The sequence below is a fragment of the Cavenderia fasciculata genome (genome assembly GCF_000203815.1).
Source record: "Cavenderia fasciculata unplaced genomic scaffold Scf_Dfasci-G-o-80e12.f1-5, whole genome shotgun sequence".
In the NCBI taxonomy this organism is placed as follows: domain Eukaryota; phylum Evosea; class Eumycetozoa; order Acytosteliales; family Cavenderiaceae; genus Cavenderia; species Cavenderia fasciculata.
The window spans coordinates 1275161-1299564 of record NW_004457735.1 but is presented as its reverse complement, the minus strand read 5'-3'; the positions used below and the strand labels follow the sequence as shown (position 1 = coordinate 1299564).

Here is a 24404-nt window from a genome sequence, read left to right as displayed (position 1 = left end):
TGTTGTTAAAATTGCCATCCCACTCTTTGTTAAAATTCGATACACAAAGTATGTTTGTATGTAACAGACAACCAATGAAGTGTAAAAATGATGGTGATGATCACCTGACCTGACCACTGCAACTAGACAATCAAACCGCTACCACCCCTCTCTCCATCACAGCAAGCCACCAACCAAACAACCATTAAAAAATTTATATTATTAAATTAATGAGCAAGTGCACTTCACCTTTACCCATCCAGAAGTTGTTGGATGAGATGATCATTTGATCAATATATTTTTTTTCTAAAAAGACAGACTAGAAGAAATATTATTAACAACAACAATGTCTAAAAAGATTGGATTAATTATAGGTTCTGTAAGAACATATCGAGTAGGTGATAAGATTGCAAAGTGGTTCTTAGAGAACTCTGGTATCACCTCTAAATTTAAAGTCGATGTTATTGACTTGAGAGAGGAGAATTTACCATTCTATGATGGTCAGTAGTACCTACACAAATACAATGAGTTTATTTTCATACTACATACTTATCCCCTTTTCCTTTTCTTGATGAAAAATATTATATTATATATTTATAGAAATGTTGGCACCAATGGCAATGAAACAACAATTTACCAAAGAACATGGTAAAAGATGGCAAGCAAAGATTAATTCTTATGATGGTTTCGTATTTGTTGCATCAGAGTATGTAATAATATTACTATCAATTATTATTATTATTATGGCAATTCTAAAATATTAATACTTGTTCTTTTAAAATTTTAGATACAATTTTGGATATGCACCAGCACTAAAGAATGCAATTGATTACCTTTTTGAAGAATGGAAAGGAAAACCCGCTGTCATTGTTAGTTATGGTAAATAGTTATTATAGTTGGTTATATTAGATTGTTCAATGGATCATTAAGGGTACCCTTAATTAACTATGTTTTTATTTATTTATTTTATAGGATATGCTGTTGCTGGAACATCAAGTGCAGCTCAGTTGAGACATGTTCTTGAAAAGAGTATGTTGGGAATGAAGGTTATGCCAACAATGCCATCAGTCAAACTTGAAGGATCCATGTTTAATGAACAAGGTCAATTTAAAGATATCAACAAATCCTTTGAACCATTCAAAGCCAATGCTGAAAAGGCTGTCGAAGAACTATCTGGTGCATTTTGAAGAATATCCCAACCCCTACCCACCAACAAACTATAACTTAATACATTACATCATTTAAATAAATAAATAAATAAATAAATACAGAGTAACCATTTAAATCTACAAAAGGTTGATATTATTAATTACATTATTCCCTATCATATATTTATTTAATTAATCATCATTAAAACTATCTTACTTTTGGGAGGGTTGAAGAAGTGAGGGTTTTAATTAAATTCATTTCATTTTACAAATGCATCAGACGATATATAGGATAGTTGTCTAATATTTGTAGTAATAGTAGTAATAGTAATAGTAATCCAAGAGTGCATGTATAGTATCGATATTGATATGTTATCTTCATCATATTGGTTTAAACAACAACAACAACAACAACCATCAACAACAACAATGAACAATGGTTATGGTTCAAATACCATTAAAGAATTGGGTAGTAGTAGTACACCCAATTCATCACATAGATACCATCTATCTGATCCATTTGATAAGGTGCGTGTTGTAGTTGTTGGTGATACCACTGTTGGCAAATCATCTCTCATTCATTTGATTTGTAATGGTACTGTACCTGAACGACCACCTTCTTGGACATTAGGTTGTAATACATTTTTAAAGGTATGTGTTAAACTACTCGATAAATATCATAATATAGTACTCTTGTATTGTTAACAATCATCTGTCTGTGTATTTAGGTTCATGATTATAGATCTAAAGATTACTTTATAGAATTTGTTGATGTTGGAGGATCGGCAAAATATAAAATAACAAGACCTACCTATTATACACCTATCAATGGATTGGTGGTAGTATACGATCTGACAAACAAGAATTCATTGGTCAATGTCAAGAAATGGATATTTGAAGTACTCAACAAACTATCGCAGTCTGGCACTAGTTGGAGCTTAAAAGAGACTGCAGAGAATCCTCAACTACTCGAACTTGAAAACACAGTATACGTCCATACCAAAGCACCCAGCATACCTTTACTCATCCTAGGCAACAAATGTGACCTATACTATGATAAAACTTATATTTTCAAAGATAAACTTGGTAGTTTAAGTGTTCCTGTTGTAAGTAATCAAATCAAATCAAATCAAATCAAATGATGAAAGAGATCTCAACAAAATATTTAATATATATCTAATTATTATTTTATATTGTATATATTATATTTATTCTAGACATCAACCAATATTAATTGTTTTGAAAAAGGAAGTGATAATTGGATAAAGTTGGATTTATTTTTTAATAAGATCATTTCAAATATATCTGGATCAAAACGAAGGTCACTAACTAATATATCCTATCAAAATATTCTAAACTTTAATTTAAATACTCCTCCAACTTCTTCTTCCTCATCGGGATCTTCAAATAATAATAATAATAATAATAATAATCAACCTCCACAATTAAATATTGGTGGTACATCATCACCTATCACAACACCTATTACAACTCCACCAACTCCAACATCAAATAATTCAACACCCATTTACTATACATCACCAAGACTACAAAACTATGACTTTTCCTATATCAATCAATACAACCCAAATCCTGGAAATAAGCAACAACATCATCATCATCAACCATCACCACTAAGCTTTGATGGATCGTCCACGGCATTGACATCATCATCTTCACCATCCCCACCTACCACAACTACTACCACCAACAATATCAACTCTAATTCCAGACCTCACCGAGCCAGATCAACTTCATTTGAAAAGAGATTATTTGATTAATTCATAATTAATTCATAAAGTAAAGAACACTCTTTGTGTTCACCTATGGTCATCTTCTGTAAATAAATCAATAAAATATATTATAATCAATTGTAAATTATCAATAATATTTAAATATGGTGACTTGGAAAATATGTATATATAATTATTTTGGTTGGTTGGTGACTCAAAGGGTCAGTTCACTCAAAAATTTAAAAAAAGTTTTAGTATCTTATCTTTGTTTTGTATCTGTGTACTTTTATTGTTATTAAGCTAAAGATAGATAGATAGATAGAAGAAATGGATCCACAGAACTATCCTTCAATGGGTAAGAGAATATAGCCGCGATTGTTAAAGATATCAATCAATCTATAATGGTATCACATTACTAATCATTTACTTGCTTGCGAACATCGATATCGATCATCCCTATGAATCATATAAATAGATCAATATAACTATTCCAACAATGGAGGTAACAACAACAATAGCGGATATAGAAATCAAGCACCACAACAACACCAACAACAACAACCACAACAAGGAGGTGGATATCCTCCACAATATAACCAAGGCTATCAACCACAACAACAACAACAACAATATAACCCAGTATGTTTGATGAATGATGACAGTGATCTTTATTTCAATAACTAATCTCTCTCTCTCTATCCGATCTTTATTAATAGAATCAACAATACTCACCAGAACAACAAGGAATTGGAATGCAACAAAGAGGAGGATCGGGCAACGAATTCCTCATTTCAAGTATATCAAGTAATCCACTTGCACAAGTTGGTTTCTCATATGGTCAATCTTTATTCAATGATGGTAAACAATACGTCGATTCAAATGTATGACTTATTCATCTTCAAAATATTTCAAATATCCAGACTACGATTACTTATCACATCATTTCATATTTTTTATTTATAGATTGGAAAATACTTTTCATTCTCATCATTAAAGAGTTATTTTAATGTAAACACTTCATATGTATTCAATAAGATCAAATTAATTATATTCCCATTCCCACAAAAGGTAAGGTATCACCATATAGTTTCTTATTTGACTCTTAATAGATTGGTTCTAACAAAACTATATTATATATATATTTAATATTTAGACATGGAAAAGAAGAATTTATAGAGTTGGTGATGTAGACTCTTATTTACCACCTCGTGATGATATCAATGCACCAGATCTTTATATACCTTTGATGGCATTTGTCACTTACTATCTTTTGTATGGATTCCAATTGGGTATGGGCAGAGAATTCTCACCAGACAAGCTTGGAACTGCTATTAGCAAGGGTATTGTTGGTTGGTTGATTGAAATTGGTATCTTTAGATTGGGTTCATTCTTTTCAAACTCTTATTCCATCCCAATCTATGATATGATTGCTTACAGTGGTTATAAATACGTTTTGTATGTATAATAGACAGACAACCTGAGAATTTATATTAGTCTAATCAATCTCCCTATTCTATTATAGAATGGTAATCACAATTATCTCTTCCATTCTTACTGGTGGATACATATCATTTTTCGTCAAGATTTATTTGGTTGCATGTTTGGGTGTATTTATCCTCAAGACTTTAAGAGTTGTAATGGTATCTGATAATAGCGCAAACTCACATCACGATATGCACCAACAACACGAAGGCTCAGCCATGAGAAACTACTTTGTATTTGGTGTTGCAATGCTTCAATGTGTAATTTTATTCTTTTTCAATTAGAACAAAAAGAGAGATAAACATACAAACAGATAGATAGAGTAACTTTTAAAAGTTGTACGAAATGAATCAATTTAGATTAATAAATCACCATCACATTGTTGATTTTCAATTCAAAAATATATAAATCAAAAAGAGAAACAAAAAAGAGAGAAAGGGAAACTAACCATACATCAATGAAAGAATGTATAGATACGGGACCTATAGGTAGAGTTGGATTTACAGAAATAATCGTATACTTTAATTATTATTATTTGTTATTGTTGTTTGGGGTTTGGAGTTTGGACCAACTATAAATTGGTTTGAAGTGATTGTCAAAATTAATTAATAAATTGGAAGGGGATCTAATAAAACATTGTGTTTGTGTTGGTGGGTTTGTTGGTTGTGAAGGTTGCATGGTTGCTGTTTGTTGTTGGTTATATATAAAGAGTATTTGAGATTTAATTCTCAAAAAGGATTTAGAGACCACCTCTAAGAGCCAAAACCAAATGGAGAACTGAACCACCTTCAATGTTGTATTCTGAAGCAGTCTTTTCATCACCCCTATAAATTAAACAATGATTCAAAACAAATAGAATTATAGTTAGAATCGATCTACATTATGTATCTATCTTTTTCTTTCTTCTTGTTATTGTTATAACACCTACATTTGCTTTCCACTGAAAATCAATCTTTGTTGGGATGGTGGGATACCTTCCTTCTCTTCAACTCTTTCCTTGATTCTTTGAATCTATTTATGGTTATGTAGATTGATTAGATAGTATATTGGTAGACAGAGATAGACGAAAAGTTAATATAACCTCTTCTTTAAACATATATCTTCTGTTTGCTCTTTGTTTCACATACCTTATCAGTTGGGTCGATATCAATTTCGATTTCCTTACCAGTCAAAGTCTTTACCTTAATCAACATTCTTGTATGTATTTGTATATATATATTATTTATAAATAAATGAACAACGCAATAAAAAAAAATCACTCAATGATCACCGCTGAGTGGTCTACCTAGAAAGAAAAAAAAGAGAATTGAATTTTTATTAATTTTTGTTGTTTTTTCAATAAATCTAGAAGCATAAAGACACGTCAACAATAATAATATTAATAAAACTACCTAACTAATATTTAGATTGATATCAATCAATGATTCAAATCAATCTCATTTTAATTAGATTTTGATTACTTTGGACCGACATGTATTTTTTTCAAAGAGAGATCGATGAGGGATATGGTGTTCCATGCACATAATTTCCATTCTGGGTTATTAAATAACACACAATCCTATCTTTAATTAAAGATCCAATTTATATATTATAATACTAGGGGGGTTTTTTATTTTACTATTTTTTTTTAAAAGGAAATGATTATTATTATTAATTTATATTATTATTATTTTATATTTTATTGATCACGGTTGGCAAAGTTGGCAATAATTTCTTCGTTTAATCTTGTAAAGTGGGCAACGAGGGCGGCTTCACCATCAGTTGGGTCTTGGAATTTCATGGCAGTGATTTTGGAGAGAGTGTCGGACATTTCGTGACGGATTTGGTTCCAGGTGACCTTGTGGTCTGGGGTGGACGACTCGACGGCCTTTTGGGCACATGAGTAGAAAGTAATCATATTACGGAGCATCCAGACGGTCTTGTAGAATGGACAGCACTTATCGTATGGGGTGAAACCGTTTTGTTGGAGGAAATCATCACGAAGGATCTTGGCAACTTCGAGGGTGATCTTTTCGGATTCACCGAGCGAGTCCTTACCGACCAATTGGACGATTTCAGACAAATCTTCTTCAAGTTGCAAGATTTCCTTGGCCTTGGTACGGAGTGGGACGAATTCAGAGTCCATTTGTTCATAATGTGGGTCGAGGGAGGTCATGTACTTGGAGAAGGAAATGAGCCAATTGATGGATGGGAAATGCTTACGTTGGGCCAACTTCTTGTCGAGACCCCAGAAAACTTGGACGATACCAAGAGTGGCAGAAGTTACCGGATCGGCAAAATCACCACCTGGTGGAGAGACGGCACCGACAATAGAGACGGAACCGGTACGGGTTGGATGACCGATACATGAGACACGACCAGCACGCTCGTAGAAAGAGGCGAGACGAGCACCCAAGTAGGCAGGGTAACCGGAATCGGCAGGCATTTCAGCAAGACGACCGGAAATTTCTCTGAGAGCCTCAGCCCAACGAGAGGTAGAGTCAGCCATCATAGCAACGTTGTAACCCATATCTCTAAAGTACTCGGCAAGAGTAATACCAGTGTAGATGGAAGCTTCACGAGCAGCTACTGGCATGTTGGAGGTGTTGGCAACCAAACAAGTACGTTGCATAATTGGTTCTTCACGGTCACCAATCTTGGTGAACAACTCTGGGAACTCCATCAATACTTCAGCCATCTCATTACCACGTTCACCACATCCGACGTAGATAATAGCATCAGAGTTGGAGAATTTAGACAAAGATTGTGAAATTACAGTCTTACCACAACCAAAAGCACCTGGAATAGCACAAGTACCACCTTGGACACATCTATAATAATAGAAAAAATAGAAATGGAAAAGTATTAATATATATATTATATTTGTTTGTTTGTTTTTGTTTTCTTTTAGACTTACGGGAACAAAGCATCCAAAACACGTTGACCAGTCAACAATGGATAGTTACATGGAAGCTTTTCAATGGATGGACGAGCAGAACGTACTGGCCAGTTGTGAACCATAGTTAATTTTCTGACTTGACCTTGGAATTCGATGGTCAAGAGGACTTGATCGAGGGTGTATTCACCGGCGGCAGTGATTTCGACGACCTTACCCATTTCCTTTGGTGGGACCATGATCCAGTGAACAATGAGGTTATTTTCGACGACCTTACCAAAGATGTCACCACCAGTTACGAGATCACCAACCTTGACGTTGTTGGCTGGTTCGTAAGCCCACTTTTTCTTTCTGTCGAGTGATGGGGTGTTGATACCACGTGGAATGTAAATACCTTCAGTAATCTTTGCAATGGCGTTCAATGGTCTTTGAATACCGTCGAAAATGTTATCCATAATACCTGGACCCAATTCTACAGTCAATGGCTTACGAGTACGATGTACTGGATCACCAATGGTAAGACCAGCAGTTTCTTCGTATACTTGAATGGTTGCTGTATCATCTTCCAATCTAATAATTTCACCTACAAGTTCTGATTTACCTACACGAACCTAATGAAAAAGGAATGGAAAAAAAAAAAAAAAAGAAAAATGGAAAAAGAATTAGAAAATGTAAAGATATTTTTAAAAATGTAATGTTTCTAGATTCCACATCATCATCGTCAAAATCATCAAATTTGATCAATAACCTAGAACCCTAGCTTTGTAGATATTGATATTGATCTTGCTTTGTAACGTTCGTTTTTTTTTGGGTTGATTGTTTTTTTTTTTTTTTTTTTTTGGTATCTTCAAAAAATCATATTATTTGTTTGTTTGTTGAATCTCTATATCTATCTATCTCTTTAAGTTGATTGATTGAATTCCTTTGATTGATGATTATGATGATAATGTGATGATCTGTACTATATTATCCTTTACTATATTGAGTTTTAACTTACCAATTCGTACATAGCAGCACCAGACATCTTGTTGGCAATGACGACTGGACCAGAGACTGAACTGATGAAACCAAAATCAGTGTCGGCTTCAGTTGAAGCAAAGGATGGCATACCGTTTTGTTGAACCATTTTTATGTTAATATATTATATGTATGTATGTATGATGTGAATCGGATTGAAAATCTCTTCTGAATGTATAGTTATTCTTGACAATTGATATTGTGGTGATAAACTATGACTATTACTATTTTAGATATGACTTTGCGCAACAAACTATTACAACAACAACAAGCTATCTCTTTATATTATAAATAATAATATGTAGTTGGGTGGGGATAGATATATTAATACAAAAGTGAAGGAAGGAGAGAAACGAAAAAATTGTGTGTGGAAACTGTAGGTCACTAAGTGGGAGGTGCAACAAAAATAAAAAAAATTGAAAAAATCTTCGCAAGTTTCAACGTTCATTAAACCAGGCCACACTCTTGAGTGAATCGATTCTTCTGCAGGTCTCCCTACCCCTGTTTGAAATAATTTTATGATGCGCGTGTCTTTCCATCCCTGGCAACAATGCAATCACACTTAATTATCATCATTCTTTTTCTTGTCCCTACTCCTTGTTGTTGTTGCTGTTGTTGGGTTGGCGATATTATATTACATCCCCACCCCTGTTGAGTTAAGATTGATTCCATTTCACATTCTACTGTTTTTGTTTTGTTTTGTTTTGTTTGTATATTTTACACTTGTATTTTTATTACTATTATTATCTCTACTATTACTATTATTATCTCTATGTATATATATCCATTTTTTTTATCATCTTTCTTTTGTTTAATATTGGTAGATACTTTCACATAGAGTTCGAAGTGATTGGTCGAGGTATTGAACATTCTCTGTGGATCCCCCAGACACCTTTGCAACGAAATAGGTAACAACCGATTCGCAAAATACTAATATTTCATCCAAATCCATCTTTCCGGCCTTCATGTGAACAAATTTAATGATTTGGTCAAGTGCCAAATTATCCTCCACAATCGTCGATCTATCCTTTAACAATATTGCCATACACATAAATATTGGTAAATTTTTAGTTAAATAATTACTCCATAATATCTAAAAAGTAACAACACAACAAGTTAATATCATTATAATTATCATTCATTTGTTATTATTATTATTATTTATCTATTTCTTTATCTACATACCTCCCATAAACTTTTTACATCATCAAACAAAAATTCTCTTTTAAAACAAATTAAAATTGATTGGAAGAAACAATACATATTAGTTCCATCAATTAATTCTAAAAAAAAAAATAATAATAATAATAACTAGTTAGTTTTGTTTTGTTTTTGATTTTGTTTTTGTTTTGATTTCATACCAAAATGACTATATAAATCAGGATCCATATATTTTAATAATTTTGATAATGTTACCAATTGAGAATGCATTCCATTTTGATCTTTATGGAAATTACTTTCAAGACGATCCATTAATCCAACAAAACACCAAAATGTATCTACTTCCTTTTGAATGACTGAAAAGATGATGGTCAATAGATCGCTCATACCTTGAACATAACCAATATCAAAATTAAAGAATGAATAGGTGAGAAGAATATCTTGGATGGTTTGTAGATTGGGATTGTCGTCGCCTAAAAAGAGTGGGTTTAGTCTGTCGGTACGAATGACATCCTTTTCAATCAAATGTCTTCTAGAACGGAATTTAGAGAATCTTTTTTCTTGTTCTGGTGATATGGATTGCCATTGTTTCTTGATTGCCATATATTCACGTGTTCGTTCGTATTTAATAGCTTCACGTGCCGAATGAGTAGAATCAAATGGATAACAATCCAATAGGAATGGCCATACCTCTGGCCTGATCGATTCTTGAATACCTCCATAAAATATCTTTTTCCTTAGAATCTGTTGATTGGACATACTAATTCTTCCTTCCTCGTCAAAATAGCTATACCATTCATTGGCCGACAATGGATTACATTCCTTTCTATTAACTGACAAATCTTCAATAAACCCAGATGCTGACAAGTTAAATGGTGTAAAATAATCGGTAGATGAATTTAATGATGAATTTAAACTTTCATTATTACTCTATAAAGAGAAGTGTAGATAAATTGGTTAATAAATAAAAAGAGAAATAAATAATTAATCATTTATATATATACATACATGTTGAGGTGATGTTTTTCTTGATCCCAAGGATTGTGTTAATGATCTAAATGTATTATCAATTTTCTTTGCTGGTTCTTCAAATATATCTAAATATAATAATAATAATTAGTCATTTTAATTCATTTCATTTCATTTCTATTATCTTACTTGATCTAGCATTTTTTGCAAAATTGGAAACCTTTGCAAACCCTTCCAAGAGAATATTATTTGATGACATTTCTTTGGTTAAACGTTTTTGTTTGTGATCTCTATCCTTGTGATGAGAATGATTATGATGACTATCTGATGATGATTGATGATGATGAATGATACCACTTGATGGAGATGTGGATAGTTGGGCGGTTGGAGATATGGCATCATCACGTTCGATCATTGTTGACAGAGATAGAGGTGTTTTTGGAGACAATGAAAGGCCAGGATTGGTAGATGGTGAGTGTGCAATATTGAGAAATGATCCACCTTTTGGTGTTGCCGACGGTGATGGTAATGGTGATGTTGGACGCATTGCTCCACTTGCATTAATACTAGATGTAACTGTAATGGTATCATGGTTTGGATCATGAAGTGTTGTACTGTGTAAATGACCTTCAATTCTTTTCGTCGATATTGGTATTTCATTCTTTTTAAGACTATTACTATAAATTGTAGATACTACTCCATCATCATTAATATACAAATTGGTATCATAGTTTGATCTAGAACAAAACAAAATAATAAAAAGAGTTTAGAATGTATTTATCTATTGATCAATAAACTTTAACTTGAACTACTTACTTTCTAAGATTTGATACAGAGACTAGAGATTTTAAGAACTCTCTAACACCTCCATTCTCAAAAAAGAATGGTGGGAATGCAGTTCCATTCTTGCTCAATACAATGACATAGGGTGTTCCAATAGTAGGTGTATACTTTTTGATTGAGTGTACTTCACGTACATTGATTTTCAATTGTTGGTATGGATTACTCGAACCACCACCATCATTACTATTTGAAAGACCATTCTTATTGATTGATATTGGTTGCGATCTTTTTAAAGGATTAGAGGATGAAGAAGAAGAAGATGAGGATGATGAAGATGAAGAAGAAGAAGAAGGATCTTTGATATTAGATGTAGATGAAGGTAACATATTATCCAAACTACTACTAGTTTCAAAGTTTGTTGATTGTTTATTAGGAGTCCATGAGAGAATCAAACTTTTATCACCAGGTGAACATGGTTGCATTCCAATGCTTTGTGACAACAGAGAAGAAGATGAAAATGATGATGCAGATGATGAACTCAACATCATCGATGAAGGTGTATCATAACTATAGTACAGTGTAATAACACCCTCTATACCTTTACTATCAACTTCAGCTGGATAAATCGATACATCTGGCTTTGAAAATATAACCTTGAATTCATATCCATTATTATTATTACTACTGCTACTACTAGGAGTGCTATTGATGATAGGTGTACTAGTACTGTTATTATTATGTGGTGGTGATAGAGGAGGTAAAGCTGATGACGCTAATACCTGTGAAGGTGCTGTTACAGATGACATAACTAGCTAGAGTTAGTTAGTTAGTTAGTTATCTTTATCTGTCAAAGTAAAACAAGATATCCAAACTACTTAATCTTATGAAAAAAAAATCAGCACTTCTCAAAAAAACAATTATTTAAATCATAAAAAATATAAATATCATCAAGTTATTATTATTATTTGTTTGACTCAAGAAATTATATTTATTGTTTACTTTTAATCATTTATTTTATTGTTTGGAAAGAGAGATAAGATTGTGATCTTACATAAATATTAATATATTTATTTATATTTTTATTGATCTTCACCAAACAAACAATCTTATTTCCTCCTTGGAATATGAGGTATATCATGCATGATTTGATTGGATGATCATGGTAATAATATATTATATATATATATATTTATACTGCTATTTCGCTTTTATCTCTACATATATATATATGTATTTTGATGTATATTTTTATTTCCAAAAGTAGGGGATGGAATGGGAAACAAAAATATACATCACAAATCAATAACTTTTCGTGTGGGTGACTGATTGATTAATGTAGTAGTGCAGAAAGGGGGGGGGGGGGTGATGGTCGTGAGGGGTGAGTGATGGTGTAGTTACAAAATTCGAGTGCATTAATTATTATTATTATCCAACCAATACAAATAATAATACTATATCACAATCACAATCAATCACTACTGAACTGTACAATTAGAAGAGATACAAGAATTCTTTACTACTACTACTACAACAACAACAACAACAACAAGAGAATTACTTTACATCTTTTAATCGATTACCAGTATTTGTAAATTAATATTAGAAAAGGTAAGGAAGAAGAGTCAGTCAATCAATTGATTGATAATATAGTATATTCCTATCCATTGCAATCACAAATTAGTCATTGTCCGTTTTATTCCAATCCTTTCATACTCCATACTATTAGATATTATTGAAATTGCAATTGATCATCGGAATTAACTGCAATCAATATATTACACATCACTAGACTATATAAATAATAATATTAAGTTAGTTGTTTTCATTCATCCTATCTATTCAAGAAAGAAAGAAAGTAAGAGAAAGAGAGACCAAAAACAACAACAACAGCAACTGCTCTGAGTCATCAACAAATTAAATATAACCTGCAAGATTCGATTAGTTATTTTGCCAAAGGTACCTCCCCTACTTTTACTTTTCGTGTCTGTCATCCCCCCAACAAATTAAATTAAATTTTCCAAACCATCGGCCTTGTCAGCATCCTTTATCACAAGTTCATCAAAAATATCTATTTTTACATTATTACATTTTCCTCTACACTTTCATTTATATTATCTTTAGTTTAATCATCAAATAATATCTGTTAAATATATATATATTCATTATAATCAACCATCAAATCACATTCACATTCAATACATTTATTATTATTGTAATATTAATATAATTAAATTATTTCAATCTTTCTAGTTACTTCTATCTATCTATCTAATATTTACAAAACATACATACAATGGATGAATCAGTATTAAGAAGATTACAAATAACAAATAATCATATACAACAACAATCGAATGATTCACCATTAGAAAGTAATGATACATGTGGAATTATTGGTTTTGTTGGAAAGGAAGAAGCCTTTAACTATTTAATAGAAGGTCTTTCTATATTAGAAAATAGAGGTTATGATAGTGCTGGTGTCACAACCATTTCATCAAATAGTGAATTGGTTACTTCAAAATACGCGAGTTTAAATACAACCAGTGATGCCATCTCTCGTCTAAAGACTGTTTCACATGTATGTTAGTAGAAATAGTAATTTTGAATGGTCATGGGGATATTAATCATTAATTAATTAATTAATCTTTACTTTCTTTTTAGTTACATAAAGGACATATAATTGGTATTGCACATACTAGATGGGCAACACATGGTGGAAAGACTGATCGTAATGCTCATCCTCATCATGATGACAAGAATAGAGTGGCAGTAGTTCACAATGGTGTCATTGAAAATAGTAGTGCATTACGTGAAGAGATTGAAAAGAGAGGTGTTGTATTTAGATCAGAGACTGATACCGAAGTTATTGCTCAATTGGTAAGAAAAGAAATCAAATAGTTAATTAGTTGACATTGACTAACCTTTTACTTTTACTTCTTTAGATTGGAGTATTTTTAGATCAAGGATTCCCAATTATTGAAGCTGTTAAAGAGACACAGAAAAAGTTACAGGGTACATGGGGAGTTGCATGTGTGTGTAGAGATGTGCCAGACCAGATCATTGCATTAAAGAATGGTAGTCCATTGTTGATTGGTATTGGAAAGGATCGTATGTTTATCGCATCGGAAGCCGGTGCATTTGGAAGACACACCAAGGAGTTCATCGCCATGGAGAATGGAGAGATTGCCGTGTTGAGAGCCGACGGACACAGCTTGGATTTATCGCGTATCGAGTTGGCTCCACACGAGAATATCCAGCTGTCGCCCGAACCATATCCACATTGGACCATCAAGGAGATCATGGAGCAGCCCATGTCCATCTCGAGGGCACTCAACTATGGCGGCCGTATATTTGACGATGCGCGTGTCAAGCTCGGTGGCTTGGAAGAGGCCAAGGAGATCTTGTTGCCCATCAAGAACCTGCTGATCACGGGCTGTGGTACGTCGTACTTTGCCGCGCAGCTCGGCGCCAAGATTCTACGTTACCTCGGTGCATTCGACACGGTGCAGGTGTTTGACGCCGGTGAAATGTCGCGTGAAAACCTACCACTGCGTGGAGGTGCCACAACGGGCATCTTGATGATATCGCAGAGTGGTGAGACCAAAGACGTGCATCGTGTGATGGTGTTGGCCGGAGAATGCAACATCCCCACCTTTTCGGTGGTCAATGCGGTCGGCTCGCTGATTGCCCGTGGCGCCATCTGCGGTGTCTACCTCAACGCCGGTCGCGAGCATGCTGTCGCGTCAACCAAGGCGTTCACGTCGCAGGTCACTGTATTGTCGTTGATTGCCAACTGGTTTGCGCAACACCGCGGTCTCGAGGAGAGCAAGCGTCGTCACTTGATCGAGTCGCTCCATCGTCTACCCACCAACCTCGGTATGGCGTTGCGTGTGCGCGACAAGTGCAAAGAGATTGCCCAGAAGCTGTACAAGCGTGACTCGATGTTTGTGTTGGGCAAGGGTCTGAGTGAGCCAATCGCCTACGAAGGCGCACTCAAAATCAAGGAAATTACCTATATTCACGCTGAGGGCTACAGTGGTGGTGCCCTCAAGCACGGTCCATTCGCTCTCATCGAGCAAGGAACACCCATCATTCTCATCATCCTCGACGATGCCCACGCACAATTGATGCGTATTGCCGGTGAAGAGGTCAAAGCCCGTGGTGCCTACACCATCGTCATCACCAACCAACCCGCGCTCGCCAAGCATGTCGGCGACGATGTTGTCGTCATCCCAAGCAATGGTGTATTGACCTCTCTCCTGGCTGCCATCCCCCTCCAACTTATTGCCTATGAAGTAGCTGTCTTGCGTGGTATCGATCCAGATAAACCAAGAAATCTTGCCAAGGCTGTTACTACCGATTAAAAAAAAAACAAAAACATTTTAAACAACAACAAATATATCATTATCTTTTCCCTACCATCATCATATCTCTACCAAAAATATATCATTACCTACTACCAAAACTATAATATACTAAAAATAAAACCCTGATTTTTAAAACAACAACAATTAATTATTATTATTAAGTTTATTTGTTTTATTGTTTCTTTAATATTCTTTTTTTTTAGATAGCATTATGATATTTAATATTTGGATTATCAGTTGGATCTTTTGAAAGATAATATTCAATGTATGCCCATTCTTGAGCTGAAAAGTCTTCTCTACCATTTTCCAATTCCTCTCTTGAATATTTGTTGAGAGCGAACCATAGTTCAGCTTCTAATTTGATTCTAGTTGTAAACTCTGCCAAACTTGCAGCGCAATAGGTAAACTCCCATGCTCTAAAAGCATGATACACCTTTCCATCGGAACCAGTGTACCATGTCACACAGGTTTGTTGATCGTTGTAAAAGGGATTCAATTGAATGGTTTGATCACCTACCACTGCTGTTGCAGGTCCAAGATCAAACAGAGTTCCATCAGGGTTCTCTCCCTCATCTCTTGTTTGATAACTTTCATTCAACAGATAGCAAGCAGTCGGTGAATGCACATCTTCGAGGTCGACTACTTTAGGGTTTGGCAATGGTGGTACATCATCATACTCGTCGTACGTTCCATTACATTGACGTAGATTTCTTAGGTCGAATGCTACCCATTGAAACTTTGGATTAATTGTTGCTTCTTTATATGTTGTCATTATTTCTACAAAACAACACTAGACTACCTGTGTAACAACAATAACTAAAAACCCTCATTGTCACATCCATCTCAAGAAAAAAACATAGACTTCTAAGAAGTCTACAACATGGAAATATATTTGAATTATTAAAATATTATTTCTCTATCTTTTTTTATTTGTTATCATATCATGTGTGTACAGGTCAGAGAAGGGATGAAACCTAACCTAACCTAACCTAACCTATCCTACAATTGGATTGGTGATGAATTTACATATGCGATTGATTGATTTCCATGTAAAATATGAATCAAGATTAGAAATGGTTATAAATCGTCTTCCTTTCTTCTTGTTTTGTTACATTTATGATAATGACCTCATTTATATTTAATTTATTTAAACCACAACTAACTATTGTATTAAACGGGATGAATAATGGGAAGATTTCTACAAATTATATTAGTTTAGGTGAGTAGTAATATACATCTTTAATTTGATTTTCCCCCCTCCCTCCAATCAAAATGATGTATTGAATAAATCTTACCCCCCAATACTTTACTTCATCATCATGATAAATGGAATTGCAAGTGTGGATTGGATGATTTCTATTTTTAACATGCGATCATCTACTCATTCAAAGATTTACATGATTTATTATCTTTACACCCTCTTTGTGTAAAACGTGTGGGTATTTTGATTGGATTCATTCCAAATCATGATGATATGTCACAGGAAAGTAGAAACTAAACTGAGGAATGCGTTTTGGTGGAAACTGGAAACTATATAAACATCCTGTTTTCCTGTCTTTCAAATCATTCAATTCACTCTTCTTCTTCTCTTCTAAACAAACAATTAAACAGTACTATTACTTTCTGTAACACCTCCCCAAACCAAAAACTAAAATGTCCATCTTAAGTATGTGTCAAATGATTAATTTAATATTCCTTGGCAATAAATTCTAATTATCTCATTCTCCTTTTATTTCTTTTTTAATTTTCATTTTAGAATCAATTACTCAATTCGGTCAAGTCAAGTCCTCATCAGTCAATATGAAATCAATGAGCAGTGGTTCATTCTCATCACAATCAATGAATGCAACTGCATCCAATGTTAACCTTTCTGTTCCAAACCTCCACCTTGACGTTCTCGGTTTGGTTGTTCTCGACGTCCAAAACCTTGAATTGCATGCCTTGTAAATTTTTTCCCTCATCAATCCCAAGTAGTAACATCTATCTCTCCTCTATTCAATCAATCATTCCTAAAAGAATAAAATTGTTGAACAAACAAAACCCAAGCAATTATTAAATTGCTCAAAATCAATCCTTCCAATATTAATTATTAATTATTATTATTATTAATATTATTTGTTTGTTTATTTTCTATATTTTGCTCTATCAGCATCATTGATTTCTCTTAATACTTTACATGGATTACCAACAGCAATACAATTGGCTGGGATACTTTTAGTGACTACAGAGCCAGCTCCAATGACAGTTCCATCGCCAATGGTAACACCTGGGAGAATAGTGACAGATCCTCCAAGCCAAACATTTGAACCAATATCGATTTTGGTTCCAAACTCTTCACCACTATTTCTATGTTGGACATCGATTGGATGACCGGCTGTTAGGATACTACAGTTTGGTCCCATCATAACCGTGTTTCCAATAGTGACTGGCGCGACATCCAAAATAACCAAACCATGATTAGAGTAAAAGTTATCACCAACCGTGATATTGTATCCATAGTCACAGTTAAATGGTGACTCTACAAATGGATTATTTCCACTCTTTCCGAAAATAGTCTTTATCTTGTCTTCTCTTTCCTTTCTCTGTGAAGGTCTAATCATGTTAAAATCATAACATTTCTCCTTTACATCAATACGATCTTTTACAAGTGTATCTTCATTTGCTAAATATAACATTCCTAAAGAAAGATAGATAGATAGATATAATTAATTGTGTGAGGGGGTGTGTTAATACCAAAGAAGATGAAATTAATTCGAGTTTGACTATTTATTACATACCAGCAATCATCTTTTCTTTTTCAGTCATATGTTTAGGTTCCATGTTTCTATATTATAAGTTGTCAGAACAAATATTTGTTACAGTTATACTTTTATAATTAACAATTCAATTTTAAATTGAACTTAAATAAATCATAGCAATCCTGCATCGTCAGCTCAGTCTGAAAATTGAGCAAATTTCATTTAATTTAAACGACCTGTTGACGAAGTGTCCAGATCTATGTAGTCTCTTTGTCCAAAGACAATCCTAATACAGTATAGGTTGTGGTTAGAATTTAGATGACTCACATCAAGACTACTCATAAAGATTAATTGTATGAGAGAGAAAGAAGAATAAGATTAATTTTTGATAGCATGGAAAAAAACAACTAATAGATCTATCTTCAAGATAGAATGAATAATTATTGTTGAAAAATGATTATGGTAATCAAAATAGAAGAAACAACCATGTCAAGTTTGATAATAGTTACCTAAAATAGTTAAACAATATAGTTATAGGAATATTTATAATTTATTTATTTCTCCAAATACTATTTAATATGAGACTACAAAGTATATTAATAATTTTTTAATAATATTGCCTATATTATTTATTTATAATTCTAAAAAATGTTAGGAAACTATGTAATTTCATCATGTTCATCATTTAGAGAGGCATTGTCATGTCTTTGTGAATTGGACTTTGACTCTGTCGAGGCATTCAAGGTGCTAATTGGCAAATTGGATATTGAATCTGTAGAGACCAAGACATTGATGACATCATTCATGATGGACCATGAAAGACACATCCAAGAGATTACCGAAATTATGGCAAAGAGAGATGAAAGGGCTCCATCAAGACCAGATGCTAAACAGTATCTCACCAAAGGAAGAGTCTATCTCGGCGGACTCATGGGCGAACAAAGTCTACTAAGTGCCCAACTTTCAAACGAACATGACTTGGAGAATGCCTATGAACTCATTTCCAAGAGACAAGACAAATGGCCAGAAGCAGAGGAAATGATCCAAAGAGGTGTAAGAGATGAACATCGACATAGAATTGGACTTCAACAATGTATTGAATTATTACAACGTCGTCAACCATAAATTAGAAAAGAATTATATTATTTCCATAAATTAATAATAATAAATATTTAAAAAGATCGTTGGATATTATTGTTGTTTGATTGAATTATAGGGATAGTTAATTTATTCGATTCGATTTATTAACAAGAGATTTATAGATTTTGTTTTGGGTGGTAGGAGAAAGTATATGTATCTATATACTGCTCTTATATAGAGGATGTTGCGGAAAATATTATTATTATTAGCGATATAATATTGTTGTAATAGTTTCAAAAAAAAAGAAAAAGAAAGAAAAAAATAATAGATTATATTTGTGTTTGTAGTAGAGTTGTATTACACTATATATAGTGCGCGTGCTTAACCAAAGATATCCTTGTTACCAGTAATGAGGAACAAAAGTAAAAGTGAGAACCAAGTGGCAACCCAAATACCAAAATTAAGGAAGAAAGACATAATAATACCAGTTACTTCCTTTTCATGTTCAGATGCCTTGGTTGGACCAAACATCATTGCCAAAGCTAAATTAGAAAAAAAAAAAAAAGATATTAATATATTTGTTTACTTTTGTTTGTTTCCTCCTTTGATTTAACTTACTTCCTAAATAACCATTTGAAAGAGAGAATAAAAACATAAATACAAAGTAGAAAGCAATGCTCTTGAAAACCAATGGTTTGACGCAAAGAGCAAAGAGAACAAAGAATACGAGACGAGCAACGGTTGGCATCCAAAGGTTGTTTGGCGTAAAGATGATGAACCACTTGGGAGCGGTACGGCCGATTAAATCACCGACCATGAATGTGAGAGTGAAAAGGATGCCAAACCAGTCGCTTGATAGACCAGAGTTGATGTTTTCGACGAGACCAGTGATACCGGGGAAAAGGGAGAGAGTGGTGAAAAAGACGGTAAAGACGACAAATGCCTCTCTCCAAACCTTGCGCAACAACTGTTTCATGTCGACTTGTGGAGTGGAACCACCAGACGACGAGTTGTTGATTGAATTCTCGTTGTTCTTTGATTGAACGGCCAAGTAGTGACGAGTGATTGGCAAGTTGAGCAATACGATAAAACCGAGGAAGCAGATGATCAATAGACCACCGGCCAAGAAAAAGTAGAGGTATGAAGATGCTGTGAGTGCGCTGGCAGGCATCGAGACGTAGGTGATGATACGGAGGACCGATGCGATGATACCGGCAACACCACAACCACTCATAACGGCACCAGTGTACTCAAATGGGAAGAGAGCAGTCAAACCCATAACGGTACCAAAGAGAAGCGATGAAATGGAACCAGACAAAAAGGTAAGAATGAGAGAGACGACCATCGAAGCGGTACGATCGGGGATCATCTTGGAGATGAATGGGATGAGGAAAAGAATAGCGGCACCCATCAACAAAAAGGCATTGATACGTACACGGAACGAAAACTTGGGCATAATCTTGGACGAGACAAACAACAGAATCCATGAGAAAAAGTTGTATGCCATCGACATTAAAAAGGTATATGGAACATTGGGATAGAGATCATTAAAATACGTTGATGCTGCAATATAACAGTTGAATGGGAATAACAATCCAACACCTAATAAGCAAAAACATGCCCATGCTGCTCCAAACTGAAATGATAATGAAGGTGGAGTGGAAATATCAATTAGTATTTCTGCTGTCATTCTTATCAAAGATTATTTAATAATATATATATATTTATATAAATATATATATATGTGTCACATTATTATTCAATGGTTGCTATGAAGTTATTGTGAGGAGAGAGAGGAGAGAGAGAGAAAGAGTTGAAATAGAGTGTTTAAACTAACACACTAGTAAAACTTGTATTCTATACAAATTTACACATCACCTTGATATATTGTTTTGTTTCTCTCTCTCTCTCTCCTCTCTCTGTATGATAATAATGATGATTAATTAATTTGATACTTTACTTTATCTTTTGGTGCAACATCAGCAATGAGTGGATGATATTCTGTATCGTAAGCCATGTCTCTAATATTATGTTTATCGTTATCGCGTCTAACAGTAAAAGTAACCTCTAGTTATTTAAAAGAAGAAGAAAGAAGAAGGGATGAAGAGAACTAACAACTTTATCTCTACTCGAGTTGAATGATAATACTACTTGAATAGTCGAAATACCAATAACAAAAGAAAAGACAGGGTGTGGATAATTTATACCCATTCTTTTTTTTTTTCGTTTTACCATCGAACGACTTTGCTGGGCATCGATTGGACTTCCAAAAAGAAGATTCAATTTCGCGCTCACAAGGAGTCTGTTTGCACACCTCCAGCTCAAAAGAATTAAGAAGCTGGTTTAAGAAGAATAGGGGAATAGAATCTATAGATAGATAGAAATTTCTATCTATAGATATTTATCATCGATCATTCATTCATTCAAGTTCGCCCACAATTTTAATTTACAAATAGAGAGAGAGTTCTAATTCTTTATCTCTCTCTTGTTCTTTTTCTTTTATTTACATTGTGAAGACGACCGATGATTCTTATATTCGAAATTTAATGTTGTTGTTGGCAACAGTCATCATCGTCGTTGGTGTTTCTATATTGTGTGTCTAATAGTTCTTTACATAGTTCATAGGCTGCAAATGAAATAGCAACGGTTGGAACAACCTTTAGATAGGCAGGTTTGATACCCTTGTAGAATGCAGCGATTCCCTCGGTCTTGTAGATGGATCGAAGAGCATCGAGACCATTCTTGTAGATCACTCTATCACCTCCAATACCTTGTACCATCATTCTACGACGAAGTACATCAAGTGGATAACACACCGTCATTGTGAAGGCACCTGATGCTGCTCCACATAACAAATCCACAACCATTCCTTTACTTTTTTCTTGGTTACTATTATTATTAACATTATTATTATTATTATTTATATTATTTACATTATTATTTACATTATTGTTGTTGTTGTATATTAAAGAGTTTATATTATCATTGTTTTTTACAATTGATTTAAATCCTTCATAACTTAGAAAACTTAATGATACCCATGGAGCTACACTCTAAAAAAAAAAAAAAGAAATATAAGGTTAGTATTTATATTTGTTTAAATATTTGTTTATATCTATCTATATCTATTTACCATGATAGCAGTACCCAAACCTCTATATAAACCTCTAACACCTTCTTCAGCATGTATAGTTTGGAGTCCATGTCTAATGCCAGAGTATCTAGTGTTGGCAAGACTAAATGAATCATTACCAGAACCTTGTAGAGAGAGTCTGATTCTAATGAGATCGATTGGGTACGTGAATACGGTAGAGGTTAATCCGGCCATTGCACCAGATGCCACAGTTTCCATACGACCTAGTTTTCTTGATGGATCGTTTCCAGTAAAGATGTTTTTGCAGCAGTCGTATGTCAGGAATCTAATTCCACTGTTTGGAGAGACCTTGACAATGTTGGCTCCATTGCCTTTGAATAGTGACCGGAATCCTTCATTCTTTACCATGTTTTTCAATGCATTAAAACATCCATTGTATTTTGCGTTGATACAAGTACCCTGTACTTGTTGTATAATTGTTAATCTTTCAAATCCTGCAGTAGATGTTCTAGATAAGGCTCCTGCAACCGATCCTGATATTAATGACTAATGGAAATATTTATTTGTTAAATTCAAATTCAATTCAACCATCCATATTATTTAATTGTACACATACATTCAAGTTATCAAAAGATAATAGAGGATTGGACATTTTATTATGTTCAACAATAAGAGATGATGATGATGATTGTGTCTGATTCTTCTTTTCTTCTTGTTGGATAATATCACTGACATTATAATTTTTAGATTCAGAATGATAATGATTGTGATTATGATTATTTTGATGTTCTTGTAGTTGGTGTTGTTGGAATTGCAAAGTATCAGCAAAGGAGGAGGAAAAAGAATTAATAATATTGTTATTATTACTCTTTAAAAGAAATGATGATGATGGTGAAAGTTGTGGTAGTTGATTATTTGAATAGTCTAGAAGAAAAGATTTTAGTTTCTCTTTTTTGTTGTTGTAGTTTGTGTGTGAAATAGTATTATTGGGGATATTTTCTTGTTGGTGGTTCATAACAATTGGGGTAAATGGGGTGTTGGGGCTAAAATATTAAAAATGAATTAAATATTGTACAAGCTCTTATTTATGTAACGGTAAAAAAAAATATTTAAATAATTTATATTATTATAAATATTAATATTATTTTTTAAAAGGGTAAAAAGAATATTATTAAAAGTAGAATTCAAAAAGGGATTTAATTTACTTTTTGTTTGGTTTTTTGTTTTCAAATAAATAAAAGGGAAAATATTTCTTGTTTTGTTTAAATTATTATTGTTGTTAAAGTTTGTGTTTTGTGTAGTTGTTGTTGTGTGAATGAATGATTGAGAAAAAATAATATTAAAACAATAAAAAGGTTATCTATCTATTTATCTATTTTAACATGTTTATTAAATATTTGTAAAATTAATAATAAAATGATTTGGATGACAATAACGACTATTGCTATGATTTTATCGATTATTGTTTGTTGTTCAATTGAACAACTATCCGTAAATATAATTTAAGGGTTTATCCTTTTTTTGGTATTAAGACAGTTCAATTTTGAAAGAAAGAAAAAAAAAAAAAAGAAAGAGGAGGAGGTAAAACTTTTGAAAATTGTATGGTCGTGGTTCATGGTTTGGTTGATTTGTCGCTAGATAGCGTGTTCCTAGTCGATAGTCATTCGAAATTGAAGGTTTTGCCAATCCCTTTGATTCATTTTAAATTTAAAGTAACTCAAAATATCCATATATGGAAATTTCCTTTTTTCAACCCAGGCAAACAAGTAGGAAAAAAAAATAATTAGTTTTTTGAAAAGAAAAAAAAATCTTTTTGACCTTCACATAATAATATATTGAGGAACACCTGCAAAGATTACATTGTATCCAACAACACAATGAGAAAAACAAGAGGGACAATGATTAAATATGGCAATGACTGAGAATTAAAATAAAATCTAGGGGTGGAAGGGAAAAAGGATAAAACGAGGTTAAATCT

The 24404-nt window shown here is 33.3% G+C and overlaps 14 protein-coding genes across 14 annotated transcripts; 6 read left to right on the top strand and 8 right to left on the bottom strand.

Annotated features, from left to right (window-relative positions):
• Positions 1-325: 325 nt before the first annotated feature.
• Positions 326-1166, top strand: DFA_05341 (NADPH-dependent FMN reductase family protein; the record flags this gene model as incomplete). Its single annotated transcript, XM_004361003.1, has 4 exons — positions 326-479; positions 580-685; positions 767-858; positions 952-1166. The coding sequence occupies 4 exons, from the start codon at positions 326-328 to the stop codon at positions 1164-1166; spliced, it is 567 nt and encodes a 188-aa protein (XP_004361060.1).
• A 330-nt stretch (positions 1167-1496) lies between these two features.
• Positions 1497-2908, top strand: DFA_05340 (Rab GTPase domain-containing protein; the record flags this gene model as incomplete). The annotated part of the gene is made up of 4 exons (XM_004361002.1): positions 1497-1778; positions 1816-1847; positions 1870-2233; positions 2345-2908. 4 exons carry the CDS (start codon positions 1497-1499, stop codon positions 2906-2908), a joined length of 1242 nt encoding a protein of 413 aa, XP_004361059.1.
• Positions 2909-3187: 279 nt separating this feature from the next.
• Positions 3188-4626, top strand: DFA_05339 (uncharacterized protein; the record flags this gene model as incomplete). The annotated part of the gene is made up of 6 exons (XM_004361001.1): positions 3188-3215; positions 3336-3499; positions 3577-3741; positions 3824-3928; positions 4014-4315; positions 4383-4626. The coding sequence occupies 6 exons, from the start codon at positions 3188-3190 to the stop codon at positions 4624-4626; spliced, it is 1008 nt and encodes a 335-aa protein (XP_004361058.1).
• Positions 4627-5081: 455 nt separating this feature from the next.
• Positions 5082-5535, bottom strand: nedd8 (neddylin; the record flags this gene model as incomplete). The annotated part of the gene is made up of 3 exons (XM_004361000.1): positions 5082-5166; positions 5271-5353; positions 5470-5535. 3 exons carry the CDS (start codon positions 5533-5535, stop codon positions 5082-5084), a joined length of 234 nt encoding a protein of 77 aa, XP_004361057.1.
• Positions 5536-6020: 485 nt separating this feature from the next.
• Positions 6021-8343, bottom strand: vatA (vacuolar H+-ATPase A subunit; the record flags this gene model as incomplete). Its single annotated transcript, XM_004360999.1, has 3 exons — positions 6021-7152; positions 7239-7828; positions 8215-8343. 3 exons carry the CDS (start codon positions 8341-8343, stop codon positions 6021-6023), a joined length of 1851 nt encoding a protein of 616 aa, XP_004361056.1.
• A 407-nt stretch (positions 8344-8750) lies between these two features.
• Positions 8751-11953, bottom strand: DFA_05336 (RabGAP/TBC domain-containing protein; the record flags this gene model as incomplete). The annotated part of the gene is made up of 7 exons (XM_004360998.1): positions 8751-8914; positions 9063-9327; positions 9420-9517; positions 9596-10325; positions 10404-10492; positions 10554-11101; positions 11181-11953. The coding sequence occupies 7 exons, from the start codon at positions 11951-11953 to the stop codon at positions 8751-8753; spliced, it is 2667 nt and encodes an 888-aa protein (XP_004361055.1).
• Positions 11954-13440: 1487 nt separating this feature from the next.
• Positions 13441-15511, top strand: DFA_05335 (glutamine-fructose-6-phosphate transaminase; the record flags this gene model as incomplete). The annotated part of the gene is made up of 4 exons (XM_004360997.1): positions 13441-13725; positions 13809-14024; positions 14090-14255; positions 15135-15511. 4 exons carry the CDS (start codon positions 13441-13443, stop codon positions 15509-15511), a joined length of 1044 nt encoding a protein of 347 aa, XP_004361054.1.
• A 202-nt stretch (positions 15512-15713) lies between these two features.
• Positions 15714-16286, bottom strand: DFA_05334 (uncharacterized protein; the record flags this gene model as incomplete). Its single annotated transcript, XM_004360996.1, has 1 exon — positions 15714-16286. The coding sequence occupies one exon, from the start codon at positions 16284-16286 to the stop codon at positions 15714-15716; it is 573 nt and encodes a 190-aa protein (XP_004361053.1).
• Positions 16287-17167: 881 nt separating this feature from the next.
• On the top strand, positions 17168-17461 carry DFA_05333 (uncharacterized protein; the record flags this gene model as incomplete). Its single annotated transcript, XM_004360995.1, has 2 exons — positions 17168-17180; positions 17271-17461. The coding sequence occupies 2 exons, from the start codon at positions 17168-17170 to the stop codon at positions 17459-17461; spliced, it is 204 nt and encodes a 67-aa protein (XP_004361052.1).
• A 176-nt stretch (positions 17462-17637) lies between these two features.
• DFA_05332 (Acetyltransferase) lies at positions 17638-18334 on the bottom strand (the record flags this gene model as incomplete). The annotated part of the gene is made up of 2 exons (XM_004360994.1): positions 17638-18191; positions 18292-18334. 2 exons carry the CDS (start codon positions 18332-18334, stop codon positions 17638-17640), a joined length of 597 nt encoding a protein of 198 aa, XP_004361051.1.
• A 566-nt stretch (positions 18335-18900) lies between these two features.
• Positions 18901-19377, top strand: DFA_05331 (uncharacterized protein; the record flags this gene model as incomplete). Its single annotated transcript, XM_004360993.1, has 1 exon — positions 18901-19377. The coding sequence occupies one exon, from the start codon at positions 18901-18903 to the stop codon at positions 19375-19377; it is 477 nt and encodes a 158-aa protein (XP_004361050.1).
• Positions 19378-19713: 336 nt separating this feature from the next.
• On the bottom strand, positions 19714-21022 carry DFA_05330 (equilibrative nucleoside transporter family protein; the record flags this gene model as incomplete). Its single annotated transcript, XM_004360992.1, has 2 exons — positions 19714-19874; positions 19951-21022. 2 exons carry the CDS (start codon positions 21020-21022, stop codon positions 19714-19716), a joined length of 1233 nt encoding a protein of 410 aa, XP_004361049.1.
• Positions 21023-21271: 249 nt separating this feature from the next.
• DFA_05329 (uncharacterized protein) lies at positions 21272-21543 on the bottom strand (the record flags this gene model as incomplete). Its single annotated transcript, XM_004360991.1, has 2 exons — positions 21272-21399; positions 21501-21543. The coding sequence occupies 2 exons, from the start codon at positions 21541-21543 to the stop codon at positions 21272-21274; spliced, it is 171 nt and encodes a 56-aa protein (XP_004361048.1).
• Positions 21544-21875: 332 nt separating this feature from the next.
• mcfV (mitochondrial substrate carrier family protein) lies at positions 21876-23441 on the bottom strand (the record flags this gene model as incomplete). The annotated part of the gene is made up of 3 exons (XM_004360990.1): positions 21876-22385; positions 22466-22972; positions 23043-23441. The coding sequence occupies 3 exons, from the start codon at positions 23439-23441 to the stop codon at positions 21876-21878; spliced, it is 1416 nt and encodes a 471-aa protein (XP_004361047.1).
• Positions 23442-24404: the final 963 nt, after the last annotated feature.